The sequence below is a fragment of the Archocentrus centrarchus genome, chromosome 14 (assembly GCF_007364275.1).
Source record: "Archocentrus centrarchus isolate MPI-CPG fArcCen1 chromosome 14, fArcCen1, whole genome shotgun sequence".
NCBI lineage: Eukaryota > Metazoa > Chordata > Actinopteri > Cichliformes > Cichlidae > Archocentrus > Archocentrus centrarchus.
This window is the reverse complement of record NC_044359.1, coordinates 8378076-8394355: the sequence shown is the minus strand read 5'-3', so window position 1 is coordinate 8394355 and position 16280 is coordinate 8378076. Positions and strand designations below refer to the sequence as shown.

The following is a 16280-nucleotide window of genomic DNA, read 5'->3' as shown; positions in this document are numbered from 1 at the left end:
ATAGTTTTCATAACACTGAGGATAAAGTCTCTGTTATTTAGGGTACAACTGCTTTGTGTGACAGGTGGAGGCTTACACAGATAGCTGCACCACTAGCTGTCTGCAAAGCATCACCTCTACAGTCATTAGTCAACCTCTAGACCTTGGGTTGTGTCCCACAGCCAACTAATATAGACAGACCACCATTCCTGCTCACATTCACATCACAGTTCAATTAGAATCACCATTTAATGGGAGGAAGTGCACAAACTCCACACAGAAAGGCTCCAGTTAGCCTTGAACCCAAGACCTTCTTCCTGTGAGGTGACAGTGCTAACTACTGAACCCACGCCCCCCCCCCCCCCTTGCCTGCACTTAACTGTGGAACAACTGTCTGTGGAAGAGTAAGGTCTGCTCTGTAGATTTCTGTGCAAGACGTCTGTGCTCCAGTTTCCATGAGTGAAAGTCTAGTTTCATTTTTCTGCATTTTCAATAATTAGCACATATGTCTGTGTGATGCAGCTATAATGTCTGTGGAGGCATCTTGGTTATTAAGCTTATTAGTGTTATCTATCCCTCTCATCTAAATATGGACACTTCTGTCTCTGCTCTCAGCCCCAACTGGTCACAGCAGATGACTGCCCCTCCCTGAGCCTGGTTCTGCCGGAAGTTTCTTCCTGTTAAAAGGGAGTTTTTCCTTCCCACTTTCACCAGATCCTTGCTCATAGGTGGTTGTTTTGATTGTTGGATTTTCTGTGTAATTATTATAGGGTCTTTACCTTACATTACAAAGCGCCTTGAGGTGACTGTTTGTTGTGATTTGGCGCTATATAAATAAAATTGAATTGAATTGAACTTCTGGCAAAAAAAAAAAAAGACATGTATAGTGGTAAAAATGCTTAAGTTGAGGCTTCAAAATAAGGCTTCACAAATCACTGGATGACATCACAGTCTTTTACATACAGTCTGCAGTTTATCCACACAGATTCTGAACCAATCAATGAACTGGAACCAAAATCCTACCCAACCTTAAATTAGAGCATTGCGGATTTCATTAAATTGCAAATTTTACTAAATTAATTTCCAAGTCAAAGCAAACTCCAGAGATGTATACAGACTTAACTATTCTTGTTCTTTTTTCCCCACTGTTTTCTTTAAAAGGCCTCTCATCCCACTTCCTTGTGGATTTTCCGGGGCTGCACTCAGATAGTCTTCTGTGAGTCTCTGTGGAACATCAGGCTTACAGTAAGTGTGCATAAAGGGCTTAAAATTCAGTAATTCTAGAAATGCCCTGAACCCCTGCCGACTTATCAGGAACGCAAGTCAAAGTCTGTGAACTGAAGCACTGAACTTCCTGCCCCTCTGCTACCACTGAACTCTGACCCCACTTGTTTCACAGGGAGCTATGAAATAAATAAAGCTATACTGAAATGCTGTCATGCTCACATTTCTCCCTCTTACAGCACCAAAGAGAGGTACTGCCTCAGTCCAAAGTATTTCAGAAATTAGCCTGCTGTGATAATTTGTCATAACTAATAAAGATAACCTGAATTTCATATGGTATTTGTGATTCTACATATACAGCAGCCCAAATATAATTCAGAATTATGGTAAGCTTCAAAAATTAGAATAAAACAAAGAAAGCAAAAGTTTTGACTTGAACTTTATTAGCTGCGTGGCATAATCATAGTCAGGCCTGAAGGATTAGGTCAAATCACACTGAAGCCTGAGAACCATTTTAGGTTACAAATATGCTACTTAACAGTATCATATTTAATAATATAAAATAATAATAATATATGATCGGACTTACAAAGCACATCAATCACTGCTTTATTCCTAAAAGAATCATTCACATGTGCGTGTGTTTTTGTACTGTATCTCAAGTTTCTAATGTTTCTTTCACACACTTGTTGTGGCAGACTGTGGTGCTGCATGATCCTCATTATTGGTGATTGGCTGCAACAATGAAGGGTTTTGTGTATCTCCTCCAGAAGCACAGGCTTGAGTCTGCACATGTGGCTGCGGGTCACTTCTTTCTGTGACAGCTGCTGCACTGGCAGCCAGTGATCTACCTGTAATACAGGAAAACATGGCCGCTAACTGCAGCCGCACCTCCCTTTGCCAAATGGCATACACTACAGGGTTGATTAGTGAGTTGGAAAGTCCCAGTAGCCACACATGATTTTCAATGACAACTTTCAGTGCACACCTTTTACACAGAATGTGCACTATAGACACCACAAAGAAAGGGCACCAAAGGGCTAAGAAGCAGCCCACGAGCACTGCCACTGTCCTCAGGGCTTTGACGTGACTCCGATGCGGATGGTGAGGATGATGCTGGTGTTGATTGTGGTGGTGGTCTGCATTCCAGGAACTCGCTTGCCTAACACGGCAGATCTGCTTCTGGTGGCTGCTGGCGATTTTCAGGATGTCCAGGTAGATGTAGATGAAGATAGCGAGCACCGGGAAAAAGAAAATGCTGAAGAAAATAATGATGCCCAAATTGTGAATCACAGAGAAGAAGGCACAGAAACCATCATAACTTGTCTCCGTCTGCAGCTGCCGCACCATAACTGAGAAAAAAAAAGGACTTGAGTTATTTTTCATATATAAGCATGCTTAGTTTAGAAACTAAACAATACAAAATTTCCTTATATTGTACCATACAAGAACATGGTCACTATAATAACTCATTTCCTTTCTTTTTATAGTATATAGAATTTAAAATTTTAGAAGAAATAACTCAGCAGCCTGGAGGCTACAATACACTGACTTGAAGAAAATAGTGACTGTTTTCAAGGATAAAGCATATTTGCACTACAATTATACATACTGAGTTGTATTATTCCATCCATCCACACATCCATCCATCCATGGATGGATGGATGTGCAATTTGCATCAGGTTGATTGATCTCATCAGTCTAAACCCTTAAATGCAGGTCCACACCAACCAGGGCCTCCATTAGGCAATTAGTGAATTGATGTTCCTTAACTATCTATTCAAAATAACACTAGCAGTGTTAAAAAAACAGTATTTAAGGGCTAATCACATAATCCAGCTACAGGGGGGCCACAAGCCAGTGTACACCTAGTGCCGGTCCTAAGCCTAAGTAATTCGGTTTGGTCAGGAAGGGCATCGGGTGTAAATTCTTGGTCATATCGAACATGCAGATCCTATGGCCTGGGTTAACAAGACAACCCAGTGGAAACTGTGCTGCTGTTGGTTGAAGACAAAGGAAGATGAAAGGGGGAAGGCATGTTAGGAGGCAGTGAGAGAGAAGGAAAGGCAGGATTGTGGAGGTGAGAAGAGGGATTCTAAATGTAGGGACTATGACTGGTAAAGGGAGAGAACTGACTGATATTATGGTGAGGTGGAAGGTAGATATACAGTGTGTCCAGGAGACCAGGTGGAAGGGAAGCAAGGCCGGGACCACTGGAGGTGGATTCAAGCTGGTGTAGATAGGAAGAGAAATTAAGTAGAGGTAATCTTGAAGGAAGAGTATGTGAATAGTGTTGTGGAGGTGAAGAGAGTGTCTGACAGGATCGTGAATTTGAAGCTGGAAATCGAAGGGGTGATGTTGAATGTTGGGGTCAGTCAGAAGAAGAGAAGAAAGAGGAATTGGGGGGTGACTGGAGCAGACGTTAATGGACTCGTAGGTGAAGAGAACAGAGATGATGAGGTATTGGGTGCATATTGTGTTAAGGAGAGAAATGAAGAAGGACAGATGGTGGCAGCTTTTACAGAAAGGATGGAAATGGCTGTGGTGAACACATACTTTAAGAAGAGGAACAAAGGGTAGCACACAGGTGGACACATCTTATGTAAAAGGTGTAGTCTAAAGGAGATGGGGGCTGGACAGCATTGGATGGTAGTCTGCAGGATGATCATCAAGAAGAGGAAGTGAGTGAAGGCAGAGGGAAGGATTAAGTGATGGAAGCTGAAGAAGGAAGAATGTTGCGCAGAGTTCAGGAAACAGTTGAGACAGGCTCTGGGTGGTAGGGAAGATTTACTGGATGACTGGGAAAGTACAGCTGTAGAGCTGAGGGAAACTGCCAGGGAGTATTTGGTGTGTTCTGGACAGAGGAAAGAGGAAAAGAAGACTCGATGGTGGAATGAAGTAGTACAAGAAAGTATTCAGAGGAAGAGGTTGGAAAAGAAAAGTGAGAGACAGGGAGATGAAGAAAGTCGTAACAAAAAGTAGTAACAATGAAGTGAGGGCAGCTATGAAAAGGATGAAGAGTGGAAAGGTGGTTGGTCCAGATGACAAACCTGTTGAGGTGTGGTGATGTCTAGGAGAGAGAGCAGTGGAGTTTGTAGAGTGAGAAGATGCCTGAGGAATGGAGAAGAAGTGTATTGGTAGGAATTTTCAATAACAAGGGTCAGCTCTGTACCCCTTCTTCTTTGCATTGGTGATGGACAGATGAAGTCAGGCAGGAGTATCTGTGGACTGTGATGTTTACAGATGACATTGTGATCTGTAGTGAGAATAAGGAGCAGGTGGAAGAGAGCCTGGAGAGGTGGAGGTATGCACTGCAGAGAAGAGGAATGAAAGTAATCAGAAGCAAGAAAGAACACATGTGTTCTAATGACAGAGAGACAGGTGGAAAGGTGAACGTGCTATTAGCAGAAATAGTGAAGGTAGGTGAAATACCTGGGGTCAACCATCCAAAGCAATGGACAGTGCACAAGAGAGGTGAAGAAGAGAGAGCAGGCAGGGTGGAGATGGTGGAGACGAGTGTCAGGGGTGATTTGTGACAGAAGGATAGAAGCAACAGTGAAACCTGCTATGATGTACGGTTTGGAGACGGTGGCACTGACAAAAAGACAGGAGGCCGAGCTGAAGATGCTCAGATTTTCATTGGGAGTGACCAGAATGGACAAGAATAGAAATGAGTGTATCAGAGGGACAGCTCAGGCATCTCCAAGAGTGTTTTGGAGGCAATGTTAGAGATGCAAGGTTGAGATGGTTTGGACATGTATAGAGGAGGGATAGTAAATATACTGGACAAAGGATCTTGAAGATGGAGCTGCCAGGCAGGAGGGAAAGAGGAAGGCCTCAGAGGAGGTTCATGGATGTAGTGAAGAAGGACATGCAGAGGGTTGGAGTGACAGAGGAGGATGCAAAGGATAGGGTGAGATGGAGGAAGAAGATCTGCTGTGGAAGAAGAAGATGACACCAGGTGGACACACAGACGCAAAAGCTTGGACTGAGACACCAGTGACATCAATTTTTTTGTTGCATTCAAGGTTTACATAGTTAGTGTAAAGGACAGGATAGTGGCCACTCATTAGGCAGGCATTAGTGGGCTTCCATTTTAGAGGAATGAAAAAATGAAGTGACATGATCTGTCTCACTGAAAACTAGTAGAGCAGATTTTACTGTGCATGCTGTTAGCCTTTTCATTACAGTATTAAGACCCTGCATGCTCATATGACAGAAACTTGCCAATCAAACGGTAGCCACACTCTAAAGCACACACGATCAGTCTCAGTGCAGGCAGTCTCAGTATGACCTGCGACTTCCTAAACAAGCCTTCAAAAATCAAGGAATCTCAAAGGAATCTCAATTCCAGTACAAAGTAAAACAAGACTTGTGTTGTGTTTCTTTTCCATAGAGCCCAGTGTCCTATATTTTGAACTTAACATTTTTCAGCAGTTACTACATTTGGGGATTTTTTTCTTTTCCAGCTAGAAATTTCAAACAGCATCCTTGGCTTAAGAGACAAAACCCTGATTAATAAACCTTCAGATTCTTAGATTTGACCTTCTATAGGCCTTTCTTACATGTGCCTTTTGGGTCATATTTTAAACACACTTTTAATTGATTAATCATTTTTATTTCTCACCTGGCATGAATCCCATAGTGAGGGAGGTGATCCACAGAACCAGCAAGGACCCAGCTGCAGTCCCCTTCCCAGACAGCAGCGAGTACCGCAGGGGTATCTTGATGGCAGCATAGCGGTCGAGTGAGATGAGAAACATGGACATAATGGATGCTATGCAGGGTGATATCACAAAGGCCATTCGCATCAAGCACCGGGTCTTGGCCTGGGCAGTGGATGGTGTGGCATTCAAGGGACGATGACCATAGCTGACATTACTGTTGAAGTCTTCGACGGCCAGTCCAGTGATGGCTACACCAACCAGAATGTCAGCTAGTGCTAAGTTGAAGACAAAGCACCAACTCTGGCTGCACTTCTTGAGGAGTAGCTTCAGTAAAGCAGCTGCCACCAGCAGGTTTGTGGAGATGATAAGTGAAGAGGCAATGCTGAGGACTGTACCCATTATCTGAGGCCTCATTTCACTGGGGGTCACTGGTTGGTCGGAGTCCATGGTGTCAGGAGTCATCCTAACAGGCGGTACGATGACTGCGTTTCCAGTTAAATTGACAAAGCCTGTGTATAGCTGAAATGGGCTGGCATTGTTTTGATTGCAACCATGGATTTACCTTTTACAGTCATTGTCCATCAAAACACAAAATGTGAATCTAAAAGAAATTGAAGATTTGAAGAATTGAAGATCCTCAAAAACAAGTTTTAAACTTATTTTAGGCAGTTTAACATGTCAAATGGAACAACAGATATCGCAGTACTTACTCCAGTGGCTAAAAATGCGACTAAGCTGAAGAAGTGTGCATCTGATCACCGCAATAAGAAGAATCTTCCCAGCAATGCCCGTTACATTCATCTAGTTTGTAGTAATGTTTCCCTGCTGACTGATTCCAAAGTTTCCGAGAGTTAGCTTGTTCTTAAAACGTCCATTTGATCTTTGCAATCTTCCCTGTGTCCTTAAAATCCCTTCAACTAATGCAAGAAGGACAGAAACACAGCATTATCAGTGGGTCTCTCTCATCCCCTCCCTTCACACACACACACACACACACAGAGAGCCTGCAGACACACACACACACACACACACAAACACAAACACAGAGAGCCTGCAGACACACACACACACACACACACACACACACACACACACACACACACACACACACACACACACACTATCAGAGAGAGCACATATGTACCCTTTCACTGCTCATCCGTTGCTGATGTTGCCTCTTTGTGACTGAACCTTGTCCCAGCCTTCAGTCTGCTGATTTTTACTTTTATAGTCACGTTATTGTATTTATCATCTTCAATCTACATTTTTTTTTTTGGTTTTGCTTTTTTTGTTTGTTTTGTTTTTTTAAACTAGAGCTGCAGCACAGTGGCATGGTAGTTAGCACTGTTGCCTCACAGCTAGAAGGACCCTACCTGTGTGGAGTTTGCATGTTCTCCCCGTGTTTGTGTGGGTTTTCTCCAGGTACTCCAGGTACCACCCACGGTCCAAACACATGCAGCTACTGGGGTTAGGTTAACTGGTGATTCTAAATTGCCCATAGATGTGAATGGTTGTCTGTCTCTCTGTGTTGGGTACCCTGTACAGGGTGTACCGTGCCTCTCGCCCTATGACAGCTGGGATAGGCTCCAAAACAAAACATTAAAGATTAAAAAAAAAATCAATTAAATGCTCCATCAGGTGCTGACGTAGAGAGTTTTTAAGACTTGGTTTCACAAAGTTCTCTGTCTATGACTTCCAAACATGAACAAGAGAAGCACACCCTGCGCACATATGTTTGATATTGCTCCCTGTTGATCATACACAGCTACAACATGTAAATGTTGATCTGAAAAGTTGAGTGTAGGATGATGAGAAAGAAAAAAGGTTGGGGTTTTTTTTTTCAGTGGCAGAAAAAAGCTTCCACCTAAAAACAGATGTTTCAGAGAAATATTTTTCTAAAGGCTTTCTGTCATACATCTGCACATTTTAACTGTGCAACCACCCATTTAAATTATAATGAACCATTTTTTAAATCAACAAGTAGAAAAATTGACAAGCACAAAAATTTAAAAATAATAAAAATAGCATATCTTTTAATCAGTGTTGGCTTTTATTTCTAGCTCATCATACTGTGTGCATCCTCATGGCATTCTTCTACAGGACAATCATGCATGTATAAGAAAACATTCGAACTGAGAGAACAAGAAAACTATAGCAATTTGCCTCCTTGAAAACAGACATGTAAGCAATAGCTCAGCCTGCCCACTCCTGTAAAAAAGACTGTTCTGCAACAGTTTTTAGACTTTAAGTCATTAAAGGGAAACCTACAACATGGAATTCATGGTGGTTCAGAAACGTTTTGGATAAGCCGCCCTTCCCACACTTGACTTTAAGAAACATCAGTGTTTCCAGTAACTGCATAAAAAGATATGGCAAGATAAATGCCATATGACTGAGCATGTCTGGGTATCTCTGCTCAGACTGCTGCCCCTGTAGAAAATGGATGAATGGGCAGATCATTGCATTGATGCATGGTGAAACGTGCTATCACATCAAATGGCAAATATCTTTCATTTTTAAATAAATGAATGTGTCTTTTTGCTGTCCACATGTGGTGTTTTTGCCTTTTGGTGTTAGCGATAGAGAGGGGTTAATGGTGCCAAAGCACATGACGCACATGCAACAACATCAATGAAGTTCAACAAACCATGTAAATAAATTTTATTTTTCAGTTACACTGTACAGAAGAAAAATTATTCCACTGAAAAGAAAGAAAGAAAGAAAGAAAGAAAGAAAGAAAGAAAGAAAGAAAGAAAGAAAGAAAGAAAGAAAGAAAGAAAGAAATAAAGAAAGAAAGAAAGAAAGAAAGAAAGAAAGAAATTATATGGAGCTGCATTATTTCTCTATATTTTATGCATTTTATTAATTCATCCAGTTTGACATAAGTGCTAGAAAACAAGCATGTTTGCTTTTCCATAAAAAAAAAAAGCAAGCAGCATGCATTCAGTTATATCCCAGAGTGCATGTGATGATAGTAATAGCATACTATCACCACGTGCATCCAAGAAAACTGTTTTGGAGACTGCAGGTTTACTGTATGAGTGTCCAGAACTGCAATAACACAGGAACATGTGACAGTGGAGCTGAACAGAGACACATTTTCAGACTTTTGCATTAAGAATTAAACTGCTGTTCATTCTGTTAATCATTACTTGTGACACTATAACTTTAAAAGCAGAAGCAGCTAAAGTGCAGTGCTGAATGGGCTCAGTTTAACTCCAACCCTGCTGGCTAGGATCCTATTTTGGCTCCAGAGTCCCCAGGAGAGACATCTGGCATGATGGGACCATTTTCCACTAGGATTCACACACAAATAGATCAGACTAATGATGCTTTCTCTCTGCACACACTCCAAACAGTACCTGGCATCACACCAGCGTCTAAAACCCACAAACAGCAGCTATACCCACCTGAAGAAAAATATCAAAGTAATTAAATATATTCTTATCAAAAATGTAGGTAATGATTAGCTTAACAGTATGTTTGCCTGTTATACATGTTTCATGTGAAACAGTTTTTAGTAGGTCATTGTCATATTTCTTATCAGTCACATTAAGTGAGTGTATTAAGTGAAATTAATTTCCATATACAAGACAGTTTTTAGAGAGAAAAGGTTCAGAAATCTGAATTTTAAAATTTTAAATAAACATGCCAAAACAGGCTTCATATATTTATATTTCCCAAATGTGCACCTACATGTACTTGTAATGAATGTTACATTTCTGTAACATATTGATTCTAATTGTCTTTTTCATCTCCTAGTAAACACTGAAATGGTTGCAAACATTTAATTTCCAAGTGTTTCAACTTATACAGTATTTAAATAGGAACAATAAATGTCTACATGTGTGGATTAAGTGATATTTGTATTTCAATAACACATAATCATCCATCCATCCACCCATCCATTTTCTTCCGCTTATCCGGGGCCGGGTCACGGGGGCAGCAGCCTAAGCAGAGAAGCCCAGACTTCCCTCTCCCCAGCCACCTACATCAGCTCATCTGGGGGGACCCCAAGGCGTTCCCAGGCCAGCCGAGACATATAATCTCTCCAGCGTTTCCTGGGTCTGCCCTGGGGCCTCCTCCTGGTAGGACATGCCCGGAACACCTCACCCAAGAGGCGGCCAGGAGGCATCCTAATCAGATGCCCGAACCACCTCATCTGGCTCCTTTTGATGTGGAGGAGCAGCGGCTCTACTCTGAACCCCTCCTGAATGGCTGCGCTCCTCACCCTATCTCTAAGGGAGAGGCTGGCCACCCTTCGGAGAAAGCTCATTTCTGCCACTTGTACTCGTGATCTTGCAGCGCTCCCAGCTTAAACTGCTAGAGCGAAAAAAGTGATTTCATGTAAGTCCACAAGGCTTTTAAATAAAATATCGAAAACAAAGGTCATTCTATCATTTCAGTTTGTTTTAGTTAGTTTTGTAAACCCACAATATAGTTTTAGTAAGTTATCGTTTTTTCTTTTTAATTATTGTTATTATTCATTTCAGTTAATGAAAATGTTTTTTCAATTTCAGTTTTCTTTATTTCCATCCATCCATCCATCCATCCATCTTCTTCCGCTTATCCAATTCAGAGTCACAGGGGGGCTGGAGCCTCTCCCAGCTGTCAAAGGTTGAGAGCCAGGATACATCTTGGACAGGTCACCAGTCTATCACAGGCAGAACACGCAGAGACAGGCAACAACTCACTAATTAACCTAACCTCATGCATGTTTTTGGATTGTGGGAGGAAGGCAAAGTACCACAGGGATAACATACAAACACCACACAGAAAGGCCCCAGACTGGATTCAAACCCGGGAGCATTTGCTGTGAGGCAATGGTGCAGTCGGATGGATTGCAGTAAAATATTTGGTACAGATATTCATATTGAACCTGTGGTATGACATCCCGATCTATTTTTACCACTTTTTCTTGCATTTTCTTTACAGCTGGTTTGGAACAAAATATTTTTTCATTCAGCACCATCATCAAGTCAAATTTGATTTGTGATACTTGCAAGTCTAATCAAATTCCTTTTAGCCTAAGGCGTACCCTGTGTTTTCTGCTAACAGGCAAATATTAATGTGAAATGGGAAAACCGGGAACCAAGCAGGGGGCAATGGCCAATCAGATGAGAAATAGGTTCATTGCCAGCAGGTGTGAAGACTGCTGCTTGCCCTCATTCTGTAGATTGGAAAATAAAGACTTTGATAACTGTTAATGATTCAGACATGCTGTTTCAGACAATTATTTTTCTTGAATATTTTGAAGTTATTTTTAGCATTGAGTGTGCAAAGTTTAGGGTTTTAATCCTATTCCTCTTGGTTTCTAGCACTGCAACTTAATTGGGGTCCTGTGAAAGTTCCCTTTTTGTTGGTGTGGTTTACGTATAATAATATAATAATATAATTTTAATTTTTGATTTAATTATAATTTTAAATATAATATAATTTTTTGCAGCTCTGGTACATCTGTCTGTCTGTCTCCTCTTGCCTCTCTTTATTACAATACATTGTTCATCACAGTATAGTGGGAAGCATAAACCACTCTGAATTAATTTCATCTTCTTTTGGTGCAAATGAAAGTGACGACAGGTGCGCTGCAGAAGCAACAATCAATCAACCCCCAAAACTGTAATAATTTTGCAGCTGGTGGCCAAAGATCATTGCTCTCTCCTTGTCCTTACTCCAGGATGGTGCATCCATACTTGCCATTGCAAGAAGCTTTGCTGTGTCTCCCACACTTTCTCGAGTGTGGAGGAGGTACCAGGAGATGGACTGTTATATGAGAAGACCTGGGCAAGGCTGTAGAAGGGCATCGACCCAGCAGCAAGGTCGATATCTGCTCCTATGTGAATGTTTCTGACCAAACTGTAGGAAACAGATTGTATGAGTCTGGCTTGAGATCCCAGTGTCATTTAGTGGGATCTTTGCTCCTAGATCAGTACCATGCAGCTTGTTTGGCATTCACCAGAGAACACCAGAACTGGCATATCCACCACTGGCACCGTGCTCCCTTCACAGATGAGAGCAGATTTACACTGAGCCCACGTGACAGACATGAGAGCCTGGAGACACAGTGGCAAACATTATTCTTCCTGCAGCATCATCTGCAAAGAGAATGGAGAATAGCAGTGCAGAGATGCTAATGTGACACAAGTTTCTTAATTTTGACTGGGTATCCACTGTTATTGACCTCGAAACGTTTGTTTTTAATTTCCAAAGCAGACAAATCAGTGATTCTAAAATCATCATGTTACAGGTTCCAGGTGTCCAATTGTTTTCATTTATAAATGACATTAACAGAGGGATCAGCACAGGAATCCAGTGAAATGTTTAATATGTGCTCTGCTCAATTTGTCTTCAGGACAGATATGAATATGTTTGTCCAGCTTGTTCAGTGCTGTCACACTTTGCCTTTCAGCAAAGAGCAGCAGAGCATGGGTTCAATTAGCTTAATAAGTCCACAGCAACCTGAGAGGAAAGATCCTCTTTTTATCACATACACCCCTCCCTCTCAACAAACTAAAATAGCGCCAACAGACACACAATGTGAGAATGTTATTCACCCCTGCTAGACCTTTCAGGACTGTTCAAAACAAAGCACGGGTCAGCAGTAATTGTGCCCAGTGCCCAGCGGCCCCCAGGGAGCCCGGATTGTGTTTACACTCCTACAATCGTTGAGAGGGATTTTCTCCATGTGGGGTTTGATTTGATTTGATTTGTTTTCGAACATTTTTTTTTTTAACCAAATCAAGGATTTTCTAAATTTTGGGAGATCAGTCTGTCAGGAAAGATTTCTACTGAGAACAACTCTTAAGGTGATGATGATGATGTTGTGTGAGTGATGCTGTCAGGGTGAGATGGAGGACAGGGCATTTTTTTTTTGCTCCTTTTGTTATTACACAACAGTGTGACCTCCAGTAGGCTTTGAATTATTTCAGTGGTGATGCCCTACTTTCAGCTCGTGATCAAACATTTCTCACATATTTTTTCAAACTCGGATGGAGGGATGGGTTATTTCAACAAGTTTTACAAGCTTAGAGTCTCTAAAGAAAAAAACATTTATAATATAATGATAAATATGCTTATTAGTACTGTAATTACAACCTTAATTAATAGAAGTTTTTAATATTTGGTGCAAACAGTATCTCGGAGTAAAATGCCATACCTGTTTAAAAGAAAGGAGAGTGTTACCTTTGCCTCTGTGTTTCTACCAGACTGAAGATGTCTTTAAAGAGGCGCCTGCTGTCCATGCTGTTGTGCTGTGTTTACTGCGTGGCCTCGCTCTTCTGCCTCCATCCAAACCGCAACAACTGCTTCTCCACCGGAGCTCGGTGAGTCTGGGTTTGTCTGTTATCATACGTGAAAAACAGCGGAGTAACCTCGTGAATTCTGTTGCACTTGAACACATTTCGAAGGCCATAGTCAGCTGACTTGATTTCATAATGTGATCATATTGTCAGCTAGTTCTGTCAAGGTTGCTACTTCTGTGCACTTGGTTACATTACTCTAATTTCTGGGAGGAAATTAGTTAAAGATGATGACAAAGTGAGGCTACATCAACAGTGGAGCAAAAACATATAAACCATTATATAAACCATTTAATAGAGATAGGAGAGACATGTTCTGCTTAGCTCAGAAGTGTTGAGTGGGCTTTCCTTTTTGGGAAAAAGTAAGGATTTCAAAGATGACTATCACATGGCCTGGTTTCCAGACTTCCTTTCAGTCCTGAGTTATTAACAAGAGTATGCTTACATACCTAACAAGGAATGCATAGTTTTTTGTTTGTTTTTTTTTTGTATTTTTGGCCACAGTGGCTTTTATCATCAGTGGAGGGAGACAGGAAATGGGGGAAAGATACAGGGGAAGACACGCGGGCAAATTGGCGTCAGCCGCACCGCGACGCGGCATATGTATGTGGTCGCCAGTTTCACCACTAAGCCACCTGGGCGCCCATTGCATTGTTTTTTTTTTTAAATAATGTTTGGGTATTTTTATGGCTTTACAGCAAACAGTGGCTAGATAACAAGAAGTGAGGGAGAAGGATGCAATTAAAAATTCAAGCGCAACATGTTAATCATTAGGCATGTCAAGAGATTTTGAATTAATCTTTGTTTCACTAATCTCTAACAAAAGCAAATAAGTTAATCCCCTTGTTTTAATCTGCCTTTACCAATGTGGTGTTATGCTTGAGGAAGAGGGGGGGAAATGAGGCAAAATGAAAGTAGCTTAGATACCAGCAGGGTTGCATCAGTGAACTCCATACATCCGTTCCATCGGGATCCAGTTGTATCTGTGTTTAACATGCAACCAGACCCCATTTTTAGAGGGTTGCAGCGCTTAACACAACTAATGAAGAGAATGTCTAGTCCAGGCTCTGCTGTGATTAAAGTGGGACAACTTTTAATTTTAATTTTTATAACAATAACTTTTCAATATGGAAGAGTGATGGATTCACTGGAGAAAAATAAATGAATAAATGTTCTGTTTTTTCCTAAATTAAAGAGTTGTTAAAATCCCAAAAGAGCCTCTATTGACTTGAAAGCTTGATTTCATGAGTAATAATGAGCTTTGAAGTCAATAGATGCTCTTTGGGGGTTTTAAAATTTAATTAATTAAAAAAAAACAAAAGCAGAGCAGTATTTTTTTTTAACTGAAAGTTTTCCCTGACTAACTTTTCTAAACAAGTTTTCTGTGAGATAATTACTCTATGGCAGCAAGATATATCTGACAAAGTGGTAAGTGCGTGTAGAGCCACTGATACGCCTTTCTTTTCCATGCCTGATCATTCACAGTCATTCGAAAAGATCTTTCCTCTAAAGATTCTCTTCATAAAACTTAAAGCATTGGAGGCTTTTCACACACTATCATTTTCTGTGGGAAAAATCCAAATAACACTATAAAATCGGGTGATCAGGAAAAATAAGGTGACTCCTAAAAAAAGTGGATTTGGTGTCTTTATTTTTGAAGCTGCGCTTCTAGAGCTGTTTATATTTATTCAGGTTTTACTCCAGAAGTGGGGAACATATTAGTATAAATAAATAGTACACAGAACTAGAGCTTCCAGAGACAAGATCCTGATTGTGAAAAGGAAATTTTTACTTTAATCACACGGACAATTGCTCAGATGGTCGATATGAAAGAGCAGCACAGGGTCACTGATTTGTAAGGAGCAGTGCTGAAGGACCGATTCTCTCTCCATCCTGTTTTTGTTCAAGCGATATGTATTTTCCCTTAGGAATCTGGTGTCGGTTGTCCAACAGCTTTACCAGCGAGTCATTCGGCTTCTGCGCACCACTCTGTGATTCCACGCCACTTCCTGTGTCTGAACAAATAAGGTTGGACCTCATCAAGTATGCCCTCTAAAAGAAGAAATGAAGGAAATGCTTCCCTCCACTTTTGGACTGTGGAGTTTCCATCCACTCACTTCTGCTTGATCTGGGCTCCAACTGCCCATTTTTGTTTATTATTGATATTCTCTGACTATATTATAAATGTAGAGGAGAAGAATACCTAAATAATCTCTATTTTTCTACTGATGAAGGTTAACATTGTGGATATTTGCTGTGTGACATGTGAGTGTTGTGGAAAGGACACCAACAGTCCTCTTTTAAAAGCATTTAACGGGTTTTCTGCGAGCTTACACACTCTGCTGGGTAGCCAAAAAGTTGCTGATTAAAGTTCCTGGGGGCTCTGTCAGTTGTAATGTATGAAAATGCAAGCGAAAACTCTCTTCCCTCTGTTAATAACTACCAAATAGTTGTTTTTGAGTTCTGTTTCTTTTGTGGCCTGTGATGTGAGTGCCGTCTCCACAGGTTCAAAATGCAGGAAAACCTACAAGAAGCCAATGAGCATAAACTAAAGTTTCAGAAAAGAAACAGCAATAATAAAAACAAGACAGCAGATCACTAAGACCCAGTTACCATGAATACAAACTGGACCATTTACTCCACTTAAACACCACGGTAGCAGTTGGCTCATCCATTGCAAATATGTACCATGGCTGTACAAGAAACATGAGCCTTAGACATGTTAGCTTAACCATGTTGCCCTTATGCCCTTTACTCCTCTTGCATAAGTGAAACTGCAGCTCATCCTTACATAATATTAAGAATTCCAGGTGTCATATTTTCAAAGGCAATGGCATCATTGCACAGCTTGAAGCATTTTTATTTGTGTACCTACTGGAAGTATGTTTTACTGCTGTGCAGCTACCTGATGAGCAGCTGATCTGGGGCACTTTCTTCAAGACTGTGAAACAAAAACTATGAAAATAAAAGCTCTCAGGTGCTTAATGTACCAAACAGATGCTGTTTTATGGGGATTTATTGACACAGGCAAGGAGATTGATTTTTTTTAAACGCCAAAGTAATCAGGGGTGGATTCCTTTTTTTTTCTTTTTTTTTAACACTTGGAGGTAGT

The 16280-nt window shown here is 40.9% G+C and overlaps 1 protein-coding gene across 1 annotated transcript; it reads right to left on the bottom strand.

Moving 5' to 3' along the window:
* Nucleotides 1-1881: 1881 nt before the first annotated feature.
* gpr119 (G protein-coupled receptor 119) lies at nucleotides 1882-6269 on the bottom strand. The gene is made up of 2 exons (XM_030745666.1): nucleotides 5831-6269; nucleotides 1882-2555 (listed from the first exon to the last, which is right to left on the bottom strand). The coding sequence occupies exons 1-2, from the start codon at nucleotides 6267-6269 to the stop codon at nucleotides 1882-1884; spliced, it is 1113 nt and encodes a 370-aa protein (XP_030601526.1).
* Nucleotides 6270-16280: the final 10011 nt, after the last annotated feature.